The sequence below is a fragment of the Felis catus genome, chromosome C1 (assembly GCF_018350175.1).
Source record: "Felis catus isolate Fca126 chromosome C1, F.catus_Fca126_mat1.0, whole genome shotgun sequence".
Classification (NCBI taxonomy): domain Eukaryota; kingdom Metazoa; phylum Chordata; class Mammalia; order Carnivora; family Felidae; genus Felis; species Felis catus.
In genome coordinates, this window is record NC_058375.1 from 15,828,426 (window position 1) to 15,846,864 (window position 18,439).

Consider the following 18,439-nt stretch of genomic DNA (forward strand, 5'->3'; position numbering starts at 1 on the left):
TCCAGACGAGCCCAGCACTGGTCACCAGAGGACAGGGTCCCTTGAATCTCCATGGTCTCCATGGAACCAGCTGGTTCTACCAATCTGGTGACTCGTGGGGGACGGCAGAGGGTACAGACCTCAAGGCGAGAAGCAGGTACAGAGGGCTACTCCTGTGGGCCCTCACCCCCTCTGAGAGAGGCCACTCTGGATGGGGCTTGGGGGCTGCCTGTGTCTCCCAGCTGTGGTATCGTGTCCGAGGGGACTCTGATCTCCTGAAACCAGAGACCGGAGACTGCACTGGAATTGCCCCTTCCCCTGGGGGCCACAGAGGCCCATTGTCTCCAGTGCTCAGACATCCGGCACTGCCTCCCCCCACCCTCCCGCTTGCCTCTGTCTTGCCAAGATGCCACGGAAGGTGGCCAGGGACAGCCCGGTGAGCAAGTTTCTGAAGCTAGGCCCAGGGAGCCCAGCCCCCTCCACCCAAGGCCCACAGGGAGGGGAGGGACACAAGCATGGCTACTCCTGACTATCCTTTCCCCAGGCACCTTCCACCTCTCTACCAGGATTCAAGAGGAAGTGTGGGGGTGGGCGGGAGCCAGGCGCTGTGATGTCCCGTAATCCGTAATTGGCACAACCCAGATCGCGGTTTCAGAAATAAGGAAGCAGAGGCTCCTCGAGGTTGCAAGATGGGCCAGGGGGTCCCGCAACCACCAAATGGTAGAGCTGGCAGAGTCACCCTGGGAGTGGGGAGCAGGCCTCAGTCTCCACGCTGCACAGAGGGGGACGTAGCACGTGGAGTCCCCACCCTCACTCCATGCTGGCTGAGCGCCAAAACACCCGGATGCCGGAGCCGGTCCAGGTAGTGGCCTCCTGAGCAAACAACAGGTTGGCAGCCCGGAGAGGAGGTCATGGGACCGGCCCCCTCCCGGGGGCGCAGCACCTAAGGACCGGGCCTCCCATCCACCTGCTGAATGCCAGGGCCTCCCCTGCCCAGGTGCCAGAGCCAGGCTGTGGCCTGGGCCTGACCCTCCCCGCCTCCCCGGGACTGACTCCTCCCGGCACCTGACTCCTCCCGGCACACGGGGCAGGGAGAGGAGCCATACTGAGGTGACCCAGCCACCCAGCCTCTTCCTGCTTGGGTAATAACAACACCTGCTGACCCAGCCTGGTACTTTACAGAGTGTCCTTTCACTAGGCCCCCTCAACAGCCTCACAAAGAACCCAAGGCGGTAACGTTATCTCCATTCCACACGGAAGAGACCTGAAGCCAAGATGGCAGTGGTGACTTTCCCAACGTGCCGCACCTGAAGCTGGAACCCACTGCTCCACTCCTTGGCCCACGGCTGCAGGACGGCTCCCACTGATGGGCCTGCCACAGGCTGCCACCCTCAGCGCCCAGGGAGAGCGTGAGCCAGAGGCCGTGAGCAAGGCCCTTCCCGGCACCCATGAGCTGGGGCCCATGCCACCTACACCGCACCTCCCTCGTTAACCTTATTGTCCTTCCCTGCCTGTGCAGCCCAGGGGGTCAGTGTCCCTTTTCTGAGCTCCATGCATTCCTTCACTCACGCACTCAAGCTCCGTCATCTACCCCCTCCCCCACTTGCCCTTCACTCCTACACTCAGTTATTCATTCAGGATTCACGTCCTGCTGCCTGCTCTGGGCCTGACCGTGCTGCTGGGCATGGGCATCTGAGCGGGGTGAGCCAGGCCTCCCCCATCTCAGAGCAAAGCCTCAGTGACACCCCCCCCCCCGACTGTTCTCTAGCTGTTCTCCAGCTGTTCTCCGCATTCCTTGGGCCTCAGTGCCCAGACACTGAACCCTCCAGTGCCGAGGTCTTGTTTAATCCATCCCTCTCCCTCCCCAGCTGGTGGGCTTGCCACTTCGTGGGCCCCGGGCCAAGCTGGTGAGCAGAAGTCCCTGCCAGGCCAAGACAGAGGGGGACAAGGTCACCATCTCCTAACAGAAGGTGACAAGGAGAAGCCTTAGCTCTGTCTCTAAATCACCATGTGGGCAGAATTAAGTCACCACGACCTCTCCAAGCAGATTCCACTGGGAACTGGGACTCAGACTGGATGGTGACATCCTACAGGAGGATGAACAGGAAGATGAGACACTACACTGAGCTGGGTCTGCTGAGGACTGAGTGAACCACTCTGCCCGGCAGGGGCTGTGGAGGGGCCCTTCAGCTCCTCTAAGCCTCTTCTCTTCTCTGAGCCTCAGTTCCCTCATCTCCCAAATGAAACAGTAATACCTACTTTGCAGGGTTGTTGTATAGAATAAATTAGAGGTTATACGTACAATCTGACTAGCCTGGAGCTAGTCAGTATATAGTAAGTGTTCAATAAATCACTGGCTCCTGCTGGGAGAGGCAGTGTAACATCACAGGTGTGGGTTCTGGAGCCAGACTGCCTGAGTTTGTATCCTAGCTCTGCCACTTAACAGCTGTGTGACCTTGGGCAAGTTGCTTAACCTCTCTGAGCCTCGATTTCCTTATCTGTGCAATGGGGATAACAACAGTGCCTGCCTTCAAGGGTTGTCATGAGGACTGAATAAGTTCTTACATGCAAAGCATGTAAACATTAACCATGAGCATTTCCTGGGCTTCCCTTCTCTCCTCCTTTCTTCCTTCTTCGCTTCCTCTGTGGGCTGCTGAGGACTAAGGCAGGACTCCTAGGTGGAGGTTGTGAGAAAGTAGACTGGAGCTGCCCAAGAGTCGAACAATGAGCGTGTAAGGTACTGAGCAAAGGCAGGCAGAGCCTCCAGGGATGTAATGGGGAGACAGGTGTGGGGACAGGAGTAAGGGCAGCATGACCTCTCAGGCACCTCCCCCACTTGGAATCTCTGCCTCTTGATGGCTCTGGGATCTCTGTGGTCAGGGACAGAGGCAGTGGGTAAATCCCCATTATTTTGAGGAAGTAGACTCTTCTACTGGGGCACATGGATTGTCTGCTGGGGCACATGGATTGCTACCACCTCTCTGTAGAGGTTTTGGCCACTCCTGTTATGGACAAAAATGTAAATACTCTTTGGCCCAGCCACTCCTTTTATACACAAATGCACAAAAATATATGAACATATGACATTCACTGCAGCAGTGTTTGCAATAGCCAACATCTGGAAGCCACCTCAATGGTCCATTAAAAGGAGGCTGGATAAATGCATTAAGGCACATGCAAACAGTCGGGGACCATGCAGTGATCACAAAGGGAGCCTCTGTCCTGATGGAAAAAGGGGTTTGAGGCATACTGTTAAGTAAAAAAAAAGCAAGTTGCACAACCAAAATCTCACTTGTGAAAATTAAAAATTAAATGCAAAAGTTCACATGGCTTGTCTCTAGGAAGCGGGCCCACCAGGAACTCCTGCCTTCTATAGGATATATTTTTCTGCATTGTTTGGAGTTTTTCTTTCTTTTTTTTAGTTTTTTGAATGTTCATTCATTTTTGAGAAAGAGAGAGAGGGTGAGTGGGGGAGGAGCACAGAGAGAGGGGGACACAGAATCTGAAGCAGACTCCAGGCTCTGAGCTGTCAACACAGAGCCTGATGTGAGGCTTGAACTCAAGAACCATGAGATCATGACCTGAGCCAAAGTCGGACGCTTAACCAACTGAGCCACCAAGGTGTCCCGTTTGGAGTTTTTCAATGAGCACTTATTATTTTTGTAGTCGGGGGTGGGGGGGAGATTTTGTTTTTAAGGAAATCTGAGCATTTACTATAAGTCAGCTCTCTGAGTACCTGACCCTTACCTTTCTCAGTCATCTTAAGGAGATCCTTACTCCTTAGTCCAAGAAGGAGAAACTGATATGGAGAGAGGTTAAATACCATGGCCAAAGTCCCCTGGCCAGGAGTGACAGCTGGGCTGTATCCCCAGTTCTGGCTAATTCTAAAGCCCACACTCTTTCCCCTACATTAAGCATTAGGCAACCTTTTCTGAGGGTCAGGGAAGAGAGAAAACAGGAGAAAAGCATCCCAGGCAGCTGGGCACAGGGCTGTGCCCCCCGGGACCTCAGCTGTCATGTCCTGGGAGCCAGGCCAGCTGGGGTTAGCCCACTGGGGACAGGGCTGTCTGCCTCATTTGCAAATGCAAATGCGGGCTCTGCTCCTGGCTTCAGCTCCATGCCCTGAGCTGCCCCAGGCTGGCAGGCTGGCAAGTGCCCAGCCCCTCCACTGACTTCGCCCCCCGAGGCTGTGGGGTCACTAGGCAGGTGGGCATACACTGGGGCTCCAAATAACTTTCCATGTTGATCAGCCTGTTTCTGGAAGAATTTGTCATTGAAGGTCGCCTGCCACATTTCCAGTGACAGGCTGGAAAGGTGACAAGCACGTCCACTTGTGCCCGAGTTTGGAAGGGCCAGTGAACACATCTAGAAGTTAGACGGACCTGAGTTCCAACCCTGGCTGGGTCAAGCTCTAGCTGTGTGGCCTGAGGCCAGTCACTTCACCTCTCTGGAACCTGTTTCCTCAGCTGTAAAATGGTGTGGACAACGCTTTCCTGCAGGGCTGCTGGGAGAATTCAATGAGATAATGCATGTCAACGTACTCCTTAAGCTAGAAGCCACCTTCCACGTGCAGGGGAGGGTTATGATCCTGCACGTGTGTGTGCAAGGCACATGTGCGCATCCGTGCGCCTGTGGAGTGGACAGAGGATCCTGGCTGGACCAGAGGGCCCTGCCACCCACAGTCAGCAAGCAGGAGGATGTCTGACACTTTCTCTAGTAGCCCCCTCAGGGTTTTCTGCAGCTCTGCCCGGTGGTGAGAAAGGGTGAGTGTCTCTGTGGGGGAGGTTGTAGATGGAGGCCTGGCAGGAACGTGAAATGTGGGTGGGAGAGAAAGCATTCGTGTCTGGGCCGTGCGGGGGTTTGTACATGAGCATGTTTGTGTCTATCACGTCACCCGCCTGCCTAAAAGCCCTTGGTGGCTTCTCACCGCATGCGGGCTGCACGTGGCCCACGAGGCCCTGCGTGTCTGTCCCACCCCCAGGCCTCGGCAGGCCCCACACCCCCTACCTGCTACACTCTCCCCGTCTTCCCCGTCACACCACATAAACTACCCTCTTATCCAGTCTTTCTGGAGCCTCACACTGGGGCAAGCTGTCACCACCCTGACCAGCCTCCCCAGAAGCCTGACCTGGGCCATCGCAGACTGACCAGTTTGGTTGGCACATGTCCTGGTGTGACCTAGACCACGATCCATCTCTCCTTCTAGAAATGGAGCTTCCTCGGGTGAAGACAGGGTCTGTTTGGGGGCCTGGCACACTGTCGATGTCCAATTATGCTCTGCTCCAGGAGGGACTGTGTGTGTTAATAACTCTGTGTTCATGACAAAGCTGTCTGGATGAGAGTCAAGTCCATGAGCATAAGTATGGAAATTATGTGCACGTGCATGTGCGTGTGAGGGGGTCACCTCAAAGAAACTCTGGCCCCGTGGATGGGCCAGATGTGGGAAAGGCCAAGGCACTCTGTGGCCAGTGTCCACACCCAGGATGGCTTGGGGGGAGAGAGAAAGCAAGCATGAGTTCCCTGCCCCAAGCCCCTCCTAAAATAGCCAGGCTCAGGGTCTCTGTGACAGACCCCAGAATACTTCTGGGCAGGAGGGCAGCCAGGCGGGCGCCAGCTCAGAGGACCTTCTGCTCACTTGGGGCCCAGCCCAACCCTGGTCCTGCATGCCTGCCCACATGCCCACCCCCTCCCCTGGACCTGTCTTGTGAACAGCAGTTCCTGATCGGAGAGAAGGTAGGCCTCCAAACCCCCTGCCTGTTCAGCTGCCTTCCAGCTGCTGCCAGGAGGTGATCTGGAATGTTCCAGATTTGGGATGGGGCAAAGAATCTTATTCCTGCCTCAAAGCCTTTGTACTCACTCTGCCCTCTATCTGAACTACCCTTCCCACGACCAGCTCCTTCCCACTTAGGCCTTGAGAGGCCCTCCATTGTACCCTTAGAAAAGGGGGATCCCTTCCCACCCACCCCACCCCTCATTACTCATCATCCGTCTGAAATTACCTAATTTGTCTGTTAGCTCATTTTGCATCTGTCTCCTGGACTGTGGGGTAACCTGCACGAGGCCAGATAACCACGTCCATCAGGTTTGCCTCTGGATCCCCAATTCTTAGACGCTACCTGGCATACGGTAGGGACTCAATGAGTGTTTGTTGAATGGACTAATGGAAACCATGGAAGAATCCTGTGAGGTAAAGACTGTCCCTATTTACAGGTGAGGAAACTGAGGCTCAGAGAGGTGGAGTCTCTAGTCCAAGATCACACAGCAGTCAGACCAGGCCAAGATTAGGGACTATCTGTCTCTGCTAGAAACCCAGCACACTGAAGTGTTTTGTAGCCAATCTTCCCATGGTGTAGGTAGGAAAATGAGCCTCAGAGAGCGAGGGTGATGTTTCTCCAGGACACCTGGGAGGGACCCAGAATGTTCCACCCTCCTCCAGCATGTGGCTCGAAGCTGGTGCACTGGCCAGCCCTTTCAAAGTGCCTTGTCATTCCTTTCCCTGTCGCTGAGGTGGGGACTGCTAATACCCCCACCGGACAAAGGAAGAAACCACGGATCAGCTGGAGGGGGGAGGGGCATTGCACAAGGTCACCCAGCCAGGACTCAGTGCAGGCCCGTCTGGCGGCATAAGCCAGCGTTCTTAGGGACAGTGTCAAAGTTGGCGTGCACGGCTGGGGAACACGCTCATGTGTAGGCAGTCACCTCCTGGCAGCTGGTGAGCCTCCAGAGGACAGAATCCGCACAATGCTGCCCCTCCTGCAGGGCCCAGCACATAAGGACGACAGGCACTAACCGCCATCACCGGCATCGCTCTGGGCCAGGCCTGGTTTTCCACCTTGGAACACATGATCTCATTTGATCCCCACAATAATCTTCGAAGTAGGTGCTTTTGTTTTCTTTGACTTATGGGTGTAAAAAATGAGACCCAGAGAAGTGAACCTACATTATACACAGCACTAGACCGACAGCACAGGGCAGAGGAGTTCCAGGAGAGGGGAGGAGAGCGGGTGATGGGGGCCATGGGAGGCCTCTGCCCAGTGGTGATTTGGGGGTTCAGACCCTCTGGAGCACCCGCAGGAAGTTCCGGTGGGGCTTGCAGGGTGTGACCTGACGGCTACCCCTGCCACCTTCAGCTGCCGGGTCCAGTTCTGTCCTGTGTCCAGCACGTGCCATCACACGCCTTTCTCTTCCACGTTGCTGCTGGGTCACCTCCTCCAGGAAGCCTCCCCCCAATTCCTAGGTGTGGGGGAGGAGTCCTACTCAGAACTCCCCATAGCCTCCCAACCGATGCTTATCACCTCCATTAGAACCACCTCTTTCCTCATTTCCTGCTCTGGACTGAGAACTCCACACGGGGCGTGGCCTTGTCTGTCATCTCCCGTGCCCTGTCCCCACTGTCTGGTTGGCCCTCAGAGGGCATCCCCACACTAAATATTTGTTGAATTAATCCGCTGAATGAATGAACGACTGTCTTGGGGAAGACCCTGCCCTGAGGAAAGCCTTTAGGAGATTTGGGAATATTAGCAAAGTCCCCTTTTTAACCACTGCTTCTCCACCAAACCACCTCAACAGCGCCTAAAATTCTAGTACTAGAATCTTAATGAGTCTCTCTTTGGTTTAATGAGTCTTTTCTCTCAAAATGCAAATGCTCTGCGAAAGGGAAAACATCCACCGAGTACACACACTGGACTTATTTCGTTCTAAGACTCCCGTGGGGTAAGCAATGCAGTTCTCACTGTTATGGGCCGTCTGAGACTCAGAGAGCCAAACTGCCTTCTGCAAGGCCACACGGCAAGTAAAAAAACACGAAGTTGGTTCTAACTCAGGTCTGCCTAAAAACAGAGCCTAAATCTTCCCTTTTGTACCACCTACAAAGGGACCTGAGTCTGACATCGTTGTGACGGAGAAGCAAGCAGGGCCACCAGACTGGGAACCTGAGAGCAGCAAGAGTGCTCGAGGACCTCCTGTGTCTCTTCGTTGTGCCAAATGTAGGCATATGCGGAAACTAGCCAGAGATGGGGACTCACTGCCCAAGATCACACAGAGCAACAGTGGCAGTCCCAGGAACAAAACCATCTGGAGGGGGACCTTCTCTTGTCTCCTAAGCTAGAGGGACTCTTTCTTGGAAGAAGGGGGGGGGGTCTCTCTGGTCTGAGGTCTCTCCCAGGGGTTCCCACCCCCATCCCTGCCCCAACACACAAGGAAATGACCTTTCTCAGAAGGGGGCATCTCTTGGGCCCATAGAAAGATAAGGGAGTCCAAGAGCTGAGCTGAATAGAAGATGAAAATGAGAAAGGGCTGGGACAAGTAGCTGTTGAGTGTAGAAACAACAGACTTGGGGAGGTAACATCACTGCCCGTATCTTGTTAAAGGGCCACTGTGGGCAATGGGAGGCCCCAGAGGCTACATCCAGGCTCAAGCAGCTGATTGTAAGTATGGAAGAACTTTTGATATCCAGCAATGGAATGGGCTACTTTGAGGTAGTGAAGCTCCTATCACTAGGAGTGAGCAAGGAAGGGCTAGTCAAGTCGCTGCTCGGAGGTCAAGATGGTCTCAACTAGGGATGGTGGGCTTTGAGAGGTCTTGAAAATAAAAGCCCATTTTTTTGGGGCGCCTGGGTGGCGCAGGCGGTTAAGCGTCCGACTTCAGCCAGGTCACGATCTCGCGGTCCGTGAGTTCGAGCCCCGCGTCAGGCTCTGGGCTGATGGCTCAGAGCCTGGAGCCTGTTTCCGATTCTGTGTCTCCCTCTCTCTCTGCCCCTCCCCCGTTCATGCTCTGTCTCTCTCTGTCCCAAAAATAAATGAACGTTGAAAAAAAAATTTTTTTTAAAAAGCCCATTTTTCACAGGAGACCCCTCCCAAAGCCTCATTCCAATACTCAAAACGGTCATGAACCAAAAAAGGGGTTCCTTGCTAGGTGGGAGGTCATAGGAGGGCATCTCAAAGGTCTCTTCCATCTCCCAAGATTCCAGGAGGCCCAAATTCTCTGATTCTAGGATTTTACAAAGCCAGGAGTCTGAGACTCAGTTGTTCTGCATGTCAGTTACTGACATATCCAAACTCCTACCTTGACTATAAGCCCCTGCTCAGTCTAGCTCTTCCTCTTCCTCCAAACCCACACCTGATCTCATTTTTTCAGATGTTTTAAAATTTTATTTTGAGAGAGAGTGAGAGACCATGATCAGGGGAGGGGCCGAGAGAGAGACAGAGAGAGAGAGAGAGAGAATCCCAAGCAGGCTCTGCACTGTCAGCGCAGAGCCCAACATGGGGCTTGAACTCATGAACTGTGAGATCATGACCTGAGCTGAAATCAAGAGTCGGAGGCTTAACTGAGCTACCCACGCACCCGGATCTCATTTTCCCTCATCCCTCCAGCCATACTGGCCTCCTCTCTGTTCCCAAGACACACTAAGCTTGTTCCTGCCTCAGGGCCTTTGCACCTGCTGTTCCTGCAGACAAGAATGCCTCCTTACCCCTGCTATCTCTTCCCACATCCAGCTCCTCTCATTGTTCAGGGTTTGGTTCACACGCTACCTCAGAGAGGCCTTGCACGACTCTCTCCATCATCCTCCAGCCTTACAGCACAGGGTGATATGCAAACTGGAGCCTGGCTACTTAGGTTCAAATCTCAGTCTTGCCAAGAGAACTTACAGGCTCTGTAACCCCTCTATGTCTCAGTTTCCTCAGCCCTAAACCAGGGGTAGTAACAGTAGCTGCCTCATGGGGTGATTATGAGGATTATATCCATCAATATATGGAAAGTGCTTTTGGAACACAGACCTGCGCACAGTAAGATCTAGGTAGCATGAATCCTTGCTTTAAAACTCAGCACAACTGGGGCACCTGGCTGGCTCAGTTGGTGGGGCATGCAAGTCTTGATCCTGGGGTTGTGGGTTCGAGCTCCATGTTGGGTGTAGAGATTACTTAAAAGTAAAATCTTTAGGGGCGCCTGGGTGGCTCAGTCGGTTGAGCATCCAACTGCGGCTCAGGTCATGATCTCGCAGCTCGTGAGTTCGAGCCCTGCATCGGGCTCTGTGCTGACGGCTTAGAGCCTGGAGCCTGCTTCAGATTCTGTGTCTCCCTCTCTCTCTGCCCCAACCCACTCGCATTCTGTCTCTGTCTCTCTCAAAAATAAATAAACATTAAAAATATATATTTGAAAAAATAAATAAAATCTTTAAAATTGAGCACAACCACTGCGGTTCTGTCCTTATCTATTGACAGACTGTCTCCTCTATTCCCCATTTTATGGATGAGGAAATTGAGGCTCAAAGACGTGAAATACTGGCCACACCAAGCTCTCCGAAGATCGGGACTGGGTCTGTCTCATTTTCTGCTGGAACTGCAGTCCCTAGAATGCACCTGGCACGTAGTGTTGCTCAGTAGTTACTTGTGGCTGAATAAATAAATGAATGAAAGATGAATAAGTGACCACACTTTATCTGTGCAGTCAGGTGCCTGTGCACCTACGATTCTGTTTCAGCCTACCTCTGCCCACCCTAGCCCCAAGTGAGCCCAGCTCAGTCAAGGTCCCAGCCTCTCTCAGGAGTGGCTGTGGGGACAGGCAGGCTAATGAGCTGGGGATCAGCATCCGTGCCTCTGGCTGCAGTGGGACCCCCTCACCCTAGCTGGGCCGGGGGAATGAGGCAGGAGCTGCCTTGGCATGCCTTGGGGGAGTCCCTGCCCAGAGGTGTGGTGGCAGGTGTGGGCTCAGGAAGCAGCTGCTGGCTCTCCCGTCCCGTGCTCTGCCAGCTGCCCGCCGGGGGCCTGCCCACCAGATGCATAATAGATGAGGAGGCCCAGCGGGCTGTGCCTGCCTGGCATTTCAGAGCCACTAATGAGGCCAGCCTCATGCTTCCTGCAGCAGCACACGGGCCCCCAGGGCTTCCAGCTCAGTGATTACAGAGAGGAGCCACCTGAGGACAGGGGCCACCCACCGCAGCCCCGCACTCAGCACACACAGCATCCGAGAAAGCGAGGGCTCAAGGTCTGGGCTCAGGGGCTCAGGCTGACCACACTACCAGTCTTGGTTCACCACTCACTGTGTGCCCCTGGTCCAGCCACGTCTCCTCTCTGAGCCTCAGTTTCCTCATCTGTAAAATGGCGAATGGATGGTAACAGTCTCCACTTTGTAAAGCTGGTATAAGGATGGAATGAAGTGATTCATTTGCAGGGCTCGGCCCAGGGCCTGAGACCCAGGAAATGCTTCATATATGGTAGCATTTCCTGGAGACATCTGGGCGACCAGATGGGCCCTCCCAGTGGGATACATGGGGCTGGGCAGCGGCCTCTGTTTTGGAGGTGCTCAGGATCAGCTCAGCCCATAATCAGAGCTTCCCTCATTCCTGTGGCTTCCTCATTTGGCCAAGGTCCCTTCCTTGGCAGGAGAAACGGCTGGATTCAAATCCAGCCCTCACCAGTTCTCAGTCTTGCTTTTGGCCTCCAAAATGGGGGCGCTCTTGCCAACCTGCAAGAGTGTCATCATAATGGACCACCGTAAACAAATGCCTGGAAAAAAGTGTCATCGCAACGGAGACCGCCATAAACAAACGCCTAGGGAAAAAATGCTCAGCACCACTGGCACTTAATCCTTGCTGGGTCCTGCCTCCTCCTCCCAGGCTCCCAGCTTTAAGGTCCTCTTCTCAGGCCATTTCCAGAACCCCTCCCCTGCACGACTCTACCTGGCCATTCCCCCACCCCGACATCACTCCACCTCCTTCCTCCCCTCACCATCTGAATCCACCTTAAATGCCCAATACCCATTAGGTCTGCAGAAGCAGAGTCACCCACTGTCCCACTGGCTCCTAATCCTCCCACTGGGCCCCATTCTTTTTTCACACTTGTTCTGAGCTTCTTCACCACAGGTAACCTGCTGATGAGGGGCAGGGGGTAGGGGAATCCAGCCATGATCTGGCCACATCCGGCCTCTACCAGGCCTGACTGCTCCTCAATTTAAGCCCCAACTTCTTAATCCTTTTTAAACATTGAAAAATTAAAAAAAAAAATCTTTTTTGTATTCTTTACACCCAACATGGGGCTCGAACTCACGATCCCAAGGTCAAGAGTCTCGTGTTCCAGCTCCACCAACTGAGCCAGCCAGACACCCCCTCTTAACCCTTTTTTAAAAAGGGGCAGAGGAAACCACATCTCCTCCAGGAAGCTCTTACAGCCTGCTTGACAAAGTTTCAACTGTTCCACTCTCTGGCCACATTTAACTCAATTCCACCAACATTTATTAAGCATTTACTGGGTTCAGGCAGCTGTGTAAGACTGTGTGGAGGACAGAGAGATGGGAAGAATACAGCTCAGCTTTTTGGTGACTCATGTTAGAAAATGAGCCTAAGTCAAAAGTAACCCAGGGAACCCCTGTTCTCGAGGATCTTGGAGCCTGCCTGGTACCACGGCATTATGTGGACACATTCAACTGGACTGAGAGATCCAATTCAACATGCATTGCACATCAAGTGGCTCAGAGGGGACGTGACCTGCCTAAAGTAACACCACTAACGTGCAGCAGAGGCCGATTCAAGTCCACACCTGTCAGGCTCTGAAGGTCGTGCTCCTTCCACTATCCCAGAAATGAGACTAATGTGAGGCATAAAGAGCAGAGGGAGGGATTTTAAGGACAGACAGATGGGGAGTGGGGATCAGGAAAGAAAACCCTCAACAGACAGTGACAAAGGTAGGCCGGAGGTGTGGCGGGGGCTTGTGGAAATGGGAGGGTAGGACATGCCAAGGGGATGGGAAAATGTGAGCAAAGGTGTGGAGGTGGTATTCTCAGGGGCCATATTCCCATTGATCAGAAATGCAGGTTACAAAAGGGGCACCTTGGGTGGCTCAGTTGGTTAAGCGTCTGACTTGGGCTCAGGTCATGATCTCGCGGTTTGTGAGTTCGAGCCACGCGTCTCGTTCTGTGCTGACCGCGGAGTCTAATGCCTGCCTTGGATTCTGTGTCTCCCTCTCTCTCTGTCCCTCCCCTGCTCACACTGTCTCTCTCTGTCTCTCTGTCTCTCTCTCAAAATTGAGTAAACAATAAAAAAAATTTTTTTAAGAAATGTAAGTCACGAGGGACGTGAGTTCCAGACTGAAAAGGGTAAGTGGATAAAGGCTTTGAATCACAGGCCAGGAAATCATAATTAATAATCAATATGACCCCCATTTACAGAGCAGTAACTATATGCCAGGCACAGGCTGAGAGCTAAGCAGTTGCTTAGGAGAGAGGGCCTCAGGGGTTAGCACCTTGGACAGCATCTCCAGCGAGGAAGGTGTGGGGCAAGGCATTGTGGGTAATGGGCAAGTCCTGGTGATTCCAAAATCTTACTTTAGAGTTGTGTCAACTGTGGCCCAGAGAGAGGAATGGATTTGCCAAAAGTCACACAGCTGGTTACTTACTCTCAGTTCTGGGCCCTCATCTCTGACACTTCCTTCAGGGTTCCCTAGAGAGGGCTTTCTGGGTCACCCTTCCATCTTCAAGTCTTCCCAGGGTGCTCAGACCCACCCTGTGGCCTGGAGGTCCTGGGACAGAGTGCATGAGACTCTGGGCTCTGCAGTCTGGAAGGTTAAGATTCAAATCCCAGCTCTGCCCCGAATAGCTGTGTGACCTTGGGCAAGTCACTTCCCTCCTCTGTGCATTACTGTCCTCCTCTGTAATTAGAGGTTATAGTCTGTAATTCAGGGAGGTGGTAAAAATTATGTGAGATGATACAGCGCAAGCAGCTAACAGTACCTGGTACACAGCAGGTGCTTAACAAGTGGCAGTTGTTAAGATGTTTTTTTTTTTTATATTTATTTATTTTGAGAGAGAGAGAGAGAGAGAATATCCCAGGCAGGCTCCATGCTGTCAGTGCAGAGACCAACACAGGGCTTCAACACATGAACTGTGAGATCATGACCTGAGCCAAAATCAAGAGTCAAACACTTAACTGACTAAGCCATGCAGGTGCCCCAGTTGCTAGGATAGTATTAATGAAGTCCTTGAAAAAAGGATGGCATCTTCCTCACCTTTATCTGTATCTCCCCTCATCCTATCCCTGCTCTGGGCTTAGCATGTGGTCTTGCCCTAGTCGTAGAGGCTCGGATTAACTGGGTCCGGCAGCAGGAGATAAAGCCCAGAGAGGGGGAGTAGCCGGACCTAGGTTGCACAGAGAGCATCAAAGGAAAATAAAGGGCAAGCTCTGGAGCTCAGCCTGGGCACCCGGGTGCCTCCCACCCCAGATGTGGCTTCCTAGGGGGGCTCTGGCAGCAGGTGGGGCAGTGGTGTCAGAGAGGAGTCACCTAGCACCTGGGAGGCACTGCAAGGCCTAGGGACCCCAGGAAGCCCCCAGCAGGGGCAGGAAATGCGAGCTTTCCCCCTGGAGCTGAAGCTGCCGCAGGAGCAGCCAGCTGGGCCCATGTGATGCTGGTGCCAGGAAGCTGGGAGGCACCCGCCTGCTGGGCATCGGGGGTGCTGTGAATCCCGAGGTGAGGCTGCACCTCCACCCGCGGCTCTCAGTGTTGGGGAAGCTGCAGACACAGCTCCCCCTCTTCCTCCAAAGCGAGGACAGCCTTGGACTTAGGTCATGGGCTGCAGGAGGGGGTTCTGAAGGCTACGTATGGAGTGTGACTAGAGGACTTGGGGTTCAGCGAAAAGGCTAAGGGCACTCCCACCCCCACCCCCCGAGGAGCCATGAGGTGGGAAGGAATAGAGAAGGAAGGAAGCACTTTTGGTGAGGGGCTTCAGTACTCCAGGCCCTGTTTTTTGTTTTTTCAGGTTTGTTTGTTTATTTACAATTTTACACTCTGTTAAGTAGGCATTTTAGTCCCCATTTCACAGATGAGAACACTGAGGTTCAGAGAGGTTAGTGAATCACTAAGGTCACCCAGACAGTGGGCAGAGCTGATATTTAACCTGATTTGCCTCGACTCCAAGTTGGAGCTCTAGAAAGAATTGTAGGAGAAGATCGGTGGGGGAAGAACGGGTAAGGGGGTCCTTCCACGCCGTCACCTGGAGAGGGTGGCTGAAGGGTTGGTGGGGTCTGGTCTGTCATAATAGGGGGTGGTAATGGTTTGGGAATGTTCCCAAGGTCCAGCCAAGCAGCCCAACCCCTCCTGAGAGCCCCCAGTACTCACCACACACTCCGGCGAGGGGAGAAGGACTTGTCCACCCTGAAACATACATGCAAGAGGGGCAGCAGGTGAGGGGGCAGCCCCTTCCCACTCAGCCTTGCCTAGCACATCAGGCCAATCCCAACTCACCCCCCACCCTCCCAGAAGGGCCTGGAGGAGATATTGCTTCTTGGGTGCCTGATGCACTATCACCATCCCCCATAGGCTGCAGGGGCCCCAATGTTAGATTAGGGACATGGGAAGGTGTGGGGTGAGAGAGTATGGAATAAAGGCAGGGTTGGGGGCACAGGGGCCGGGGAGCAGGGGCCCAGGACCAGAGAGTGGGGAAGCAGCAGAAGTGGGGGTCAGTGTGGGAGGTTTTGGAATAAGTGGAGACAGTGACTAAAGCAATTTGGGGTCAGAGCAGAGATGTAGGGGTGCAGCACGGGCCAACTTAGAGTGTTTCCAGACAGGATTGAAGGGTGTGGGTGTTTATGGTTTACGGTGGGCAGGAAGAAACCACCCCCCTTTCCTGGCAGCCTGCCTCCATCCCGGAGCTGGAGCTCACTCATACTCACCCAGGGGACAAACGCCTGGGGATCTGAGAGCAGGAGCTCACGAGGAGCTTCCTCTCCCACCCCACCCCCAACACACACACACACACACACACACACACACACACACACACACCCTGCCCCTCAAAGCAGAGCCAGAGGAAGACCTTAAACCCCGGGAGCTCAGGCTTTGTTTCCCCCAAATCCCTCCAAGTCCAGCCTCAAAGAGAGGTGTGGACATTGCCCTCTGAGGGCACCTTGGGGTGGGGGAGGGCTGGAGAGAGCTCCACCCTCCTGCCCAGCTGAGGGCCAAGGGGCTGGGCAGCTGTTGGGACAACAAACAACTCTTGCCTCTTGCCCAGAGGCCAGAGGAGAATGGGGAAGGGGCCCCAAACCGCACTCTGCCAGCTGGGGAGGCAGGGCTGGGGTCTCCTTAGGGATCAGCTCATGATCTGCAGACAAGGAAAGTGAGGCGAGAGAGGCCCGGCCTTGCCCAAGCTCCCACGACAGAACCCAGCTCCACAAACCGGGGTGCCCCTCCATGTCAGTTGACCAGGACTCTCAGGCTGGCCCAGGTTCCTCTCATTGCTTAGCGGCTAGCAGAGCCCCTGAGAAGGAGGGCAGCCCTCCCATCCCCCACCCCACCCAGCCGCTCTGCCAGGGTCCCTTTGGAGGCTGGGCATTCGGCAAGGGGTGGCACCTTGAACACAACCCCTACAGCCCAAGGAGCACCTGTTGTGCACTGGCGGTGTTATAGGTGTGAGCTCCAATTGCTCTGCACCCCAAAGGTGGGTCCTGTGTGCTTCTCTGACCACAAGGAGGCAGGGCCTGGCGGGAGGTTATGCAACTACTCGGTGGGACAGGGAAGGCGCCCCAGCCCCAGTCTCTCTGCCCAGTCCTTCTTCCAATTTACAAAATCCCTGCCTAAGGCAACAATCCCCCAACACTCCTCTGATGTGGCCGCTTGGGGTCAGGAGAGACAGCGACCCCCAAGATGGACCGGCCACCACTCCGCCTCCCCAGCCTTAGCTCTCCAAGCCCCGACGGCCAGGAACCCCGGGGAGGAGAAGGTTCCTGTGAGCCAGGTGGCACGAGACAGGGGCAGCCCAGGTGCCCTAGGGTGGGCATGGGCCTGCGAATGGCTTCCAAGTTCTCTCCTTCCAACAACTTCAGACGTCAAGTGGGGGTTCCTGCAGGGCCTCCCCCTGACCTAGGAATGCACACACACAGGCCCGGCCGGCGGGTCCGCACACTAGTCATATGCGTAAGCGCTGTCACGCACTGAGCAGCCCACCGTGCCCACGCGTGCCCATGGGCTGCCAGCTGGAACCCACAGGCACACGCGCAAACACACACACACACACACACACACACACACCCCGCCAAAGCGCGCCCCTCACACGCAAACCCAAACTCGCGAGTGCGGAGCCACCCGACCCCCAGGCCGGGCGCGGGGGGGGGGGGGGGGGCTCCCACCGCGCGCACACGGGCGCCCCCGCCAGGCGCACCTACCCTCCGTAGGCCCCGAAGGTGAAGCTGCGCTTCCGGCCGCTCATGGTGCCTCCGCCGCCCGCCCGCGCCGCGCCGGGGCCGCCTTCCCCGCGCCCGGGTCACCTTGGCAACTCGGGCCGCCCCGCCCCGGCCACAAGCCCCGGGATTGTCCGCGCCCCCGCGGGCTACGGGCCAGCTGCCGGGGGCCGCCGCGCGCAGAAAGGGCCGCTTGTTCGCGCCGCCCGCGGGCCGGGGGCGGGGGCTTCGCGGGACTTTCCGAGCGGGGACCTCGGAGGGGGGATGGGGGATGCGGGGCGGACTGCACTTCCGTGGGGAAGGGACCCTCCACCCCCTCAGATCAGGGGCGCACGGAGCCGCAGACCCTCTTCTGGGGGCGACACCCTGTTCCATCTCCCTAGAGGCGTTGGCCTGTGCCGGCGGATCTGTCCCCCGCCATCACGAGGGGGGAGCTCACAGTGGGCCGGTCAAGAACTTGGAATCCAGGAATCCAGGGTCAAAATGGTCTCACTGTGGGCAAGTCCCCGCCGTCCCTGCCCTCCCTGCACCTCTAATTTCTCACCCATAAAATGGAACCACCCTCCCCCCCCTCAAACACACACACACACACACACACACACACACACACACACACAGACGGTGATGGAATGAGTTAATTCCAGCCCAGGCCTGGCACACAAGAAATGCTTAATAAATAGCTGCTACAAGAGTCCCGCTCTGCTCTTGCCACAAATGGATGAGTGAAGGAAGGAACAGTCTCCAGAATGCCCTTCTATTGCCCATTCTCATCCCCCTCTCCAAGGTGCCCCCCACTGCCCAGTGAGGAGGAGAAGCCGGGGGGCAGGAATAGAGATGCCCCACTAGGTTCCCTCCCTCGGCAGCCTTCCGACGAGGAACTGCGCTGAGTCCTACAGCGGGTCACTCACTCAACAAACGCTCTGAGCCTCTCCTCTGCCTGCTGCTCACCCAGAGCGCACAGCCCAGGGTTCCACCCTGCAGGAAGCAGTCTCTCCCACCCCCAGAAAAAGACGTGTCAGTAGGCACCGAACACTGGTCCTGCCCCGAGGACTCACCCACCCCTTCCAGAATGCCCACTCTGGCCCCCGAAGAGGGAGGGATCACCCCAGGGAGGCCCTCAGAGTCTTGAGGTTTTCTGTGGGGTTTTCTGATTAAGGGAATGCACAGAACAGATGCGGTGGGGGAAGGGGGGGAAGGACGACCAAGGGTACAGCGATAGGGCAGGGAGTTAGGGTAGGAGGGGTTCTTCAGAAGCCTTTCAGGAATGGTTCCGCCTGGGCCCTGGGCCAGGGCTCAGTT

The 18,439-nt window shown here is 55.2% G+C and overlaps 1 protein-coding gene across 21 annotated transcripts in view; it reads right to left on the reverse strand.

Annotated features, from left to right (window-relative positions):
• The window catches only part of RAP1GAP (RAP1 GTPase activating protein), a 65,763-nt gene that overhangs the window by 33,066 nt on the left and 14,258 nt on the right, over positions 1–18,439 (reverse strand). For 6 of the 21 annotated variants that reach the window (XM_045035250.1, XM_019836350.3, XM_019836356.3 and 3 more), the window contains exons 1-2: positions 17,126–17,227; positions 15,084–15,119 (exon numbers count right to left, since the gene is read on the reverse strand). The exons of 6 other annotated variants lie outside the window; for them this stretch is intronic. In XM_045035250.1, coding sequence (XP_044891185.1) covers positions 15,084–15,119; positions 17,126–17,169 — 80 coding nt within the window. In that variant the 5' untranslated portion in view covers positions 17,170–17,227. Of the gene's footprint in view, positions 1–15,083; positions 15,120–17,125; positions 17,230–18,439 lie in introns of those variants that run through there. 9 more of the 21 variants (XM_023258264.2, XM_045035246.1, XM_045035247.1 and 6 more) reach the window with 4 other exon arrangements.